This window comes from Prionailurus viverrinus, unplaced genomic scaffold (genome assembly GCF_022837055.1).
Source record: "Prionailurus viverrinus isolate Anna unplaced genomic scaffold, UM_Priviv_1.0 scaffold_35, whole genome shotgun sequence".
Lineage (NCBI taxonomy): Eukaryota > Metazoa > Chordata > Mammalia > Carnivora > Felidae > Prionailurus > Prionailurus viverrinus.
In genome coordinates this window covers 3,362,985-3,372,320 of record NW_025927605.1, presented here as the reverse complement: position 1 = coordinate 3,372,320, position 9,336 = coordinate 3,362,985, and the positions used below count along the sequence as shown (strand labels likewise).

General features: G+C 46.9%; 1 protein-coding gene across 1 annotated transcript; it reads right to left on the bottom strand.

Annotated features, from left to right (window-relative positions):
• Positions 1-4,828: 4,828 nt before the first annotated feature.
• KRT38 (keratin 38) lies at positions 4,829-8,675 on the bottom strand. Its single transcript, XM_047845749.1, has 7 exons — positions 8,184-8,675; positions 7,909-7,991; positions 6,970-7,126; positions 6,415-6,576; positions 6,200-6,325; positions 5,531-5,751; positions 4,829-4,961 (listed from the first exon to the last, which is right to left on the bottom strand). The coding sequence occupies exons 1-7, from the start codon at positions 8,673-8,675 to the stop codon at positions 4,829-4,831; spliced, it is 1,374 nt and encodes a 457-aa protein (XP_047701705.1).
• Positions 8,676-9,336: the final 661 nt, after the last annotated feature.

Below are 9,336 nucleotides of genomic sequence, written 5' to 3'. Positions count from 1 at the left end.
ATGATTTAGGAAGTCGGGAAAATATGAAATTCTGAGTAAGTCATTATAGAATTACTTACTTGGCCCACTTCACAGATTTTATGCAATAAAAATAGGGAAATATTGACAACTCTGCTTTATTTTGCACATTGACAATCCATTATTAAATACCCTAATTCTGAAACATTCTGAAGGTCAAGTCCATCCCTGGGAGTTCATATTTTTCAGCTCAAGAGCTGTCTTTAAGTGAAAGCTTCCACTCATACTGAATCCTCAGTTTACGTCCTGGTAATGTGCTTTGTTGTTGGCTTATGCAGAAGACCCTTGCAAGCAAGGATTTTGACTTACTTTTGTCTTGTTCATCTCTGGGGGCACCTGGGTGGCTCAGTTGCTTGACTATCTTGTTCATCTCTGTAATTTCCAACACGGCATCTGACTCACACAAAATACCCAGTCAATGTAAACATGAAAGAAAGAACCAAATGAGCTCAGCTATGGAGCAAATCATACCCAGTTTTACCCTCCACAGTGCCTAGTGCATGGTGATGCTCAGCAAATGTGTGTTGAATGAATGAATGAATGAATGAACGAACAAACGTGATATGAAACCAAACAATAGCTTGTTGTTCCAATGATAGAAAATCCTTGACTTCTAAACCCTGTAGTCTTAAATCAAATCAAAATCAGGTTGACATGTTTTCATCTAGGAATGTATTTCTATGAAAAGTCCTACAGAGCATTCAAAAGTAGATCACACTGAATTATGTGTTTAACTCATGTCCTTTTGGGAAAAGAATAGAATTATTTAATGACAGCATCAGTCGCTTTGGTTGTACTGGTATTAGTCCTTCTCTGCTAATGATGTACTCTCCCCTCGAAAGTCATCGTCTGTCCCTTCTCAGATACTGACATTGACCCATGAAATGTTCAACACAGACAAGGCATTCAGGAGGAGTTAGCAGTGAGCTGGGGGCAGACTAGCTGGTTCAGGAACTGGCAATGCACTGTCCAGTAAAGTTTGTACTAAATTGATCAAGCAAATGACATGATTTCAGCGACCCTTTCCAAATTACACTGTCAGTGACCCTGAGTGTGAAAAATAGGGACATCCAAGTCTCACATTGCAGGGTCTTCCTATTTTGTATTTTTATTCAAGTATAGTTAACATACGGTGTAATATTAGTTTCAGGTGTACAATATAGTGATCCAACAATTCTTAGAGTACTCAGTGCTCATCATGATAAGTGTACTCTTAATCGCCTCTATTTCACCGCCCCCCCCCATCTATCTCCCTTCTGGCAACCACTGGTTTATTCTCTGTATTTAAGGGTCTGATTTTTTGTCTTTTTTTTCCTTTGTTCATCTGTTTTGTTTCTTAAATTCCACATATGAATGAAGTCATACAGTATTTGTCTTTCTCTGACTGATTTAGTTCACTTAGCATTATACCCTTTAGGTCCATCCATGTTGTTGCAAATGGCAATAAAAAGATTTCATTCTTTTTATGACTGAACAATATTCCATTGTATATGGAATATCTCCATCCATTCATCTATCGATGGACATTTAGGCTGCTTCCATGTCTTGGCTATGGTAAATAATGTTGTGATAAACTTAGGGGTGCATATATCTTTTCAAATCAGTGTTTTCATTTTCTTTGGGTGAATACCCAGTAGTGGAATTACTGAATCACATGATAATTCTATTTTTAGTTTTTTGAGGAGGAAGGGTCTCTCTTTAAAAGGCAGCTCAATCACTCAAAGGAACAGAGGATAAATACGTAAGTGATATAATGAGAGTTGCTTTGTAGCCAGGCAATCTAGGTCTGAGTCCTGGCTCAGCCACTTGCCAACTCATATCTTTAGACAAGCTATTTAACCTCTGTGAGCTTTACTACTTCATGTTTTAAAAGCAGTTACAATGCCTACCATGTAAGAATGCTAGAGAGTGGTATTAGCTTCTCAGGAAGAAGCGGCAGCACTTAACATCAGGCAGGAGGAAGCTACCACTATATAAAATTCCATTTGGGGGCACCTGGGTGGATCAGTCGGTTAAGCATCCAACCTTGGCTCAGGTCATAATCTCACGGTTCATGAGTTTGAGCCCTAAGTCGGGGTCTGTGCTGACAGCTCAGAGCCTGGAATCTGCTTTGGATTCGGTGTCTCCCTCTCTCTCTGCCCTTCTGCTCGTGCTCTCTCTCTCTCTCTCTCTCTCAAAAATAAACATTAAAAAAAATTTTTTTAAACCTCAATTTAAAAATTGTGCAGTTCTATTCAAATGTTTAACCATCAAAGAGGAAGAGAGCAAAGCAGGTTCCGTGTTTGACGTAGATGTTGCTGTTCACGAGAAGCAAAGAAATGCACCAGACACAGAGTCAGGGGACTTAAAGTTGGCCAGAAGCAGGAGCCTCGGTCTTTCTAAAAGGCAGTGCTCCAAAGGTGGGCCCCAACACAACAGGCCCCATCTCATTCATTTTGCTTCTCAGAAAAAGCCAAGGTTGCAGAGGAAGCTTTCTAGCTCAAATCATGGACAGAAACCAAGCCAGTTTCTGGAAACACTCCTGTTCCTGCCCCCAACCCAAGCCAGTCAATCAACATCAGGCAAGATGGTGCCTTGTTATCATGAGAAGTTCTTCCTGCAAGTCACCCCTCACCACCAAGACCACATTCAACACTGGAAGTTGTAGCTCCTAAATGCCAAGAAGCATTTTGTCCCCATGAGGATGAAGCTGCCTTGAGCCATCCCAGTCTTACTCTGACATGGGTGGGTGAAGTGATTTCATTTCCCCATATTGCCCTTTCTCGTATGATGGCACAAGATCTGAGAAGGGAGGCTAACAGGAGCTATTTTTTTTTAAGCAGCTATCAACCACATTCAGAAATCAGGACTGCAAATAGGCATAATCTGCACTCCTCCCAAAACGTAGCCTCCAAAATGAAGTTCTACAAGAATCACAGTGGCTCTTAGAATTACTGAGTGCCCAGGGCAGTAAGGTACATTTGCACATCACGTCACCACTGGTGGACCCAAAGGGGGAAAAAGGAAACGAGAGCACCCATACAACTGGGCCCTGTCTTCTTGGATGGATTCAATATAAGGGAGTTGCTAAGAAGGCTCTGCCTCCTACCCCCGAAGCAAAATTTTCTCATTCTTTGAACTAATGCAGATACTCAAATCAAATTTGCTCTGGAAAACAAGTTATTAAGTACACAATTTCATTTCTGATCGCCTGTAGCTGCTAAAGGAAACTAATTCTAGCTGCCCAGAGGAAACAGCCTGAGGCCACAGGTAAATTGTGGGCAGTCTGGCTCAGCACCCACACTCCTAATTATATGACACTGGCTCTGCATGAGGTCAATATGGTGCTTTCTCCTTTTCAGACTTTTTAAATTTCTATCATCTCACTTAATCCTAGAATCCATAACAGATCTAGGATGTGAGTGGGAAAGATGACATAACCCTCACTGTATGGCAGGGGAAAACGCTGAGTTAAGTGATGATTCTCAAGCCCCGTAACAAGTCAGAGATAAAGTCAGGAAGACACATTCATTCTTTCAACAGATGTTTATTAAGCATCTACTCTGTACCAAGCAGTGAGCTAGGCTCCAGGGAAGCAGCAGTGCACGAATGCTAAACTCCAGTAAGCATTTCAGTGAGGAAACAATGGAAGAGCTGGCAATTTTAGCTGTTGATGATGACAATAAGCAAGACAGAGAGTGACAAGGCTGTTGAGTATGTGGACTGATGGCCAAGCAAGAGCTCTCAGAAGCAGTAACATTTCTGCTGAGGCCTGAATAACAAGAAAGAGAGGGGAAGCATTCCAGGAAGGAGGAAGAACAGGATCCGGTCTCAGGGATGTCCAATGGAACATACTGGCCAATGTGGTGGCATTGTGGTCAGGAAGGGAGAGGGTGGGAAGACACGAGGTGGGAGCAGAGAAGGTAAATAAGAATAAAAACTTTGAAAATATTGTAATAATACATTTTCCATCACCCTAAATCATCAGGCTTAGCAATGGTTTAATATTTCAGGAGAAACTACTAGAAAAAAATAAAGTCATTGTCCAAATTTTACTGTAAAGTTAGATGAAGAGAGAAGTATAGCCAGACAATAGTTATGAGAGTCCAGATTTCTAGAGAAGAGAGATTTCTGAATCTAAAAGTTCTCTTTACATAGCAAGAGGCCAGCCTGGTCCTTTGTCAAAGAAAGGAACTCTGAGTGAAGAGAGCTCAGATCTGATACAGGGAACTCCCACCTTACTAGAGAGGAAATGAAGCCACTTTCAAGGTGGGGCGGCAGAAGGACAGGAGGAAGGAAGTGGATGAGGAATTGTTCACATATGTCATATCTAGTTTCATTGCCCCCCTCACTGGGGCCATTATCTGGGGCTGCAGATGTTAGAAACAGAATCAGTACATCGGGGAGTGGGGGCGGGGGGGGGGGAGCCCAAACAGTGAAGTTTGTGTCTCACTTTCCTGGCCACAAACTGGAAATTTTTCAAGCTAAAGTTGGTGCTTGAAATGCAAATGCAGTTTCAGGTCCTGCCCCATCCTCACCCCATGATACTTCTTCAATCTGATCCAATGCCTGAGTCTCTCCAATGTAGATAGTCCCACCAGTGGTGGCTGGGATCCGGCCACTGAGAGCATGGAGCTAATCTGCGAAAATCTGGAGCTGGGAAAGAAGCCTCCTGACCAAGATTCCACTTCTCCTGATATCTTGTGCCCTTTGGACAGGCTCTGCATGCAGAAAGTCAGCAATAGTTAGAAGCCATATTTTCTGGATGTATAACAAGCATTTCTCTTTAGGCATCCCCTTGCTCTAACCACCCTTGCTGGTACACGGGCACTCAGAATCGGCTCCCGGTGCTGACTCCACAGGTCGACCCAGGCCCGCAAGTGGTGCGGGGGGCACAGCTTGGACGAGGCGCACAGTGGGGAGTCACACAGGCAGCAGAGGTGGAGCATGGATTGCAAGGGAGTCTGTGGAGAGAGAGAAAAGGTGAATGAAGTGAGGGATGGGAAATGAATGATGTGTGATAGAGCACAAGGAAGGAGTCCCCCTCTTTAAAACTACAGGACGGGGACCCAACAGACGCCCTAGCCATCGACCTCCTATTGTGCACCCCTAGTGCTAGACTGAGGGATCTCTATCTACAACGTCATCCAGAATTAAGGTTTTCTAGACGAGAATCGGGTTCTAGCCTACAAGATAAAAAATACAAACAAAGATTAAAAAGAGAGCAAAAGTGAGTTCAACAAACCTGCTGGGATCTATACTCAAATTGCCTGTTCAAGATACAGCCATGTTTCTACTCTCAGCAGTGAATGGCTAGCCAAGCAGCCCCACTGGAGACCAGGCAATGGATCCTAATGGATGGTCACTCCCTTCATATTCCGTCAATGAAGCAGAGTGTGAGAAGAGGAAGGGCAATGGGTCACTCAACAGGAGCATAGACTGCCTTCTGGTTTGTAGACAACACTACTGTTACCGTAAGGAACTCATAAGAATTGGGCAAATGATTGGCCAAGAGCGCCTAGATCACACATACTTGCAATCCTCACTCTCCAGAAGTTTCCGGTACGTGGCAATCTCGCTCTCCAGCCGGGCCTTGACATCCAGCAGCACCTGGTACTCCTGGTTCTGCCGCTCCAGGTCAGCCCGGATCTCAGACAGCTGCTCCTCCACGTCACGGATCAGGATCTGCATCTGGGCCAGCTCGGTGCCGAAGCGTGCATCCGACTCACATAGGGAGTTCTGCAGACAGTCTTTCTGTAGTGGCAAATAACCGGGTAAGAGACCGAGGTGTCCCAAAATTCAGCAGTAGGAATCATGGCCAACCTCACCATGTCATAGGACATGCCCAGAACTCTGGAGAAATCGCTGCCCATATCACCACGACTTTTCACAAAATTCTACCTGGAGGAAGTGTTCATCCCTGTATTCCCAGTACCTGACCCAGTAGACACCCAGTGACGTCTTGTGGAACGAGGGCCTGAACCGCCACCCTTTATTGTAAAGGAAGTGGAGTTGACTTTTTAAAGGAACCGGTTTTCGGGGTCAAACCAACCTTGATGGTGAGGCATCTCCCCCAGGGAGAGAGGGACCCAGCCTCTGAGTTCTGATTGTTAGTGGGACTGATGAGTGGGACTTCTAAGACACGCTGCTGCCAGGCCGGGGCCCGTGGCACCAGCAGCACGGTGAGGACAGAGGATCGTACCAGGCTGTGCTGGGCCTGAAGCTCCACCTCCAGGGCGTTCACCGTGCGCCTCAGCTCCAGGATCTCCGACTGACAGCACTGCAGCTCCTCGGAGCAGGACATGTCTTGCTTGCTGATGCTCTCGGACTGAAGCACAAGTGCACAGAGATATCACATCACCCCCCTGCCCAGGTGGAAGCTGGGGGGCCCTCCCTGCTCCGAGGCGGCACTCTCACCTGATCTTGGAACCACTGCTCCACGTCGTTGTGGCCAGTCTGCATCATGGCCTCGTAGTGGCACCGCATCTCATCCAGCACCCTGCTCAGGTCCACGGTGGGCTCCGCGTCCAGCTTAATCTGGAGCTTGTCTCCCAGCTGACCCCTCAGGATGTGGACTTCCTGTGGGCACAGAAGGACCAATACTCTGAGTGAGGAAAGGGCTTTGGACAGAGCAGATGGCACCTGAACCCCTTCTCTGACGAGCAGCATGAGGAGTGAGCCCACTTGTGCACGATGTGAAAGATCTTGTCCAGGATCCACTGGGAAGAGCCCAGTGGGTCGCCTTCCTAAATTCACAAGGCAAACCTTTAGAGACAAGGAACCACCCCCCACCCCCACCCCCACCACTACGTCTGCTACATCCTACAGAGTCAGCCTGACTCCCACACCCAGATCAACCCCTCATCCTGATGCCAACTGAGCCTGGCTTCTAATCCTACAGCCACAGGGTGGGCGGTGCTCCCTTCTCTGCTCAGTGCCCTCTCCCATGGGTCTGCAGCCCCAAGCCCAGACCTGCTCATGGTTGCTCTTGAGGCAGAGCATCTCCTCCTTCAGGGACTCCTGCTGGGCCTCCAGGTCGGCCTTGGCCAGGCTCAGGTCATCCAGGAGCTTGTGCATCCCACACATGTCTGCCTCCACCACCTGGCGTAGGGACAGCTCACTCTCGTGCCTTCCAGGACAGGAGATGAAAGGTCAGCAGGATGACAAGGACAGCCCCTTTCAGCTGCCCCCAGTTTCCATTTCCTTCACCAATTAGGACCTCATTTGCTCACTGTGCTCAGCACTGGCTTCAGATATTAATTAGACTCAACCCCTCTACTCAATCAGCTCATGGTCTAGCAAGGTATTCATAGTAGGTATCATTTTTACCATTGGGCATTGAAGAAACTTTGGTTCCAAAAGATGAATTAGCTTGCATGAGATCATGTATTTCAAGATCCAGTACAGGACTCACACCACTAAGTTAAGCAACATCCAGGTACCTGGTCAATGATTTGCTCCCTTATTCCTTGTGTTGGGCTACTTGTCTATCTCTGACCTTTGTCTGGTAGAAATGCCTGGTATTTGAGGTCCCCATAGATAAATTTGGACCCTGACCTATCTGTAAATGGTTCCTCTAACTTACATGTGAAATTCAGTGACTGTCCTTGCTCAGTTTATTCTTGAAATCACCTTATTCTGCTCCTGATGAGTGAGCTCAAGCAGCCTTACCTTCCATTTTAGAGAAGTAAATGAAGGAGGCATAACTCTAGGCTACACCTTACTTACTGAATTTGATGTGTTTTGTTTTTCCTCAGCCACTTTCTATTAGTGTTGTTTGTAATAAAAATTTTTATTTGGAGAATTTAGGAAAGAAGAAACAGGACAGTAATTCAGTCAATTAAGTAGTTGGCCTTTGTGACTTAGGGTAGAGGAAGGAGTCACTCTGAGACCTCTTCCAGCCCTACTTACTTGATTCTAAAGTCATCGGCAGCCAGCTTGGCATTGTCAACTTGAATAATGAGCCTGGTATTCTCAGCCTTGCTGCACAGGATCTGTGGAAAACCAGGAAGACAGTTCATGCACAAAACATCATACGGTGGGCTCCAGCTCTATGGGTGACATCTATACTTATGCTCAAGAGAACCCAAGAACACAAAGACCCTTGAGTCTTCAATGGCCCTTTGACTGCCATGCCCTTCCACCTTCCTCAGACCCAGCATACCCCAGGCTACTTCAGACCTCACCTTCTGCTGGAGCTCCTCGATGGTCCGGAAGTACGACTGGTAGTCTGGACACACGCTGGACTCGTGGCATTTGCTCGACTCTCGGATCTTGGTCTCCAGCTCCGCATTCTCCCGCTCCAGCTGGCGCACCTTCTCCAGGTAGTTGGCCAGGCGGTCGTTCAGGAACTGCATGGTCACCTTCTCGTGGCCGTTCGGGGCGCCTTCTCCATAGTTCCCACACACTCCGATGTTGCCGGGAATGTCGCGGGTCCCTGGCAAGGGGCAAGCGGTTTGGCAGCTGTAGGGTACACAGAGGCTGGGTCGGCCCAGAGGAGTTGTCCCCACACGCACCCGGTTGGCATGTGCCAGGGTGGCAGACAGGCACAGGGAGGCAGCCTTGGCCTCTGCCCCAGGCTGGCCCCCAACGTCAATGTAGGAACCGCAGACATTTGCAGCTTCGGGCATCTGAGTGCTGCCCAGACAGCGAGATGAGCTGATGTAGCAGGAGGTCATGGTGTGGGCTGAGGTAGCACAGGAGCTTCAGAGCAGCTGTGAAGGCCGAGCCACTGAGTGTGACAACCCCTTTCCCTGCTAGGCCTTTTATACCCCATCCCAGGTGGGTGTTGGCTCAATGCTTTGACCTCAGCGCCTTGATTCTCTACCTACTGTTGTACTGTCATCCTGTTACTCAGCTGTTGGTTTACCATTAAGAGTTCCTCGCCTCATTAAAGGAATGTTGATGAATTTGAGGTGCCTCCTGGCTCTTTGATATCAGGTTGTCTGCTGATGGGAAGTAAGAAACTTTTATTATTTTTCAAAGAACAAAATCCTTTTAGCCATCAGATGTTCATACCTTGACTAGAGCTGATGTGCCCACACTGAAGGCATGACTGTCCTGTTGGTCATAGGATAAACCCTATGAGAACAATGGTGCCCACCTGGGTTAAGACTAAACCAGCCTTCTCTATCCAGGGAAGAGCCTGGTTTGGGGCTGATAGATGTTATGGGTTTTGGTTATCAAAAACTTCACATTTCTTCTTTCTTCTCTTTGCCTTTCAAACTCACTTTGAGGGGCAATAAGACTTTGGTAAGTCCATTCATTCAACATGCATCTGGTGGCACATCCCATGTGCCAGGCACTATGCCATGCCCCTGTCATACAACTAGTTAAGCC

Coding starts and splice junctions, on each gene's coding strand:
- KRT38 (XM_047845749.1), bottom strand. CDS start 8,675: ATGACCTCCTGCTACATCAGCTCATCTCGCTGTCTGGGCAGCACTCAG. Junction 6,326..6,414: donor AGCAGTGGTTCCAAGATCAG/GTGAGAGTGCCG, acceptor CTTGTGCTTCAG/TCCGAGAGCATCAGCAAGCA. Junction 5,752..6,199: donor TTCAGGCCCAGCACAGCCTG/GTACGATCCTCT, acceptor TTGCCACTACAG/AAAGACTGTCTGCAGAACTC.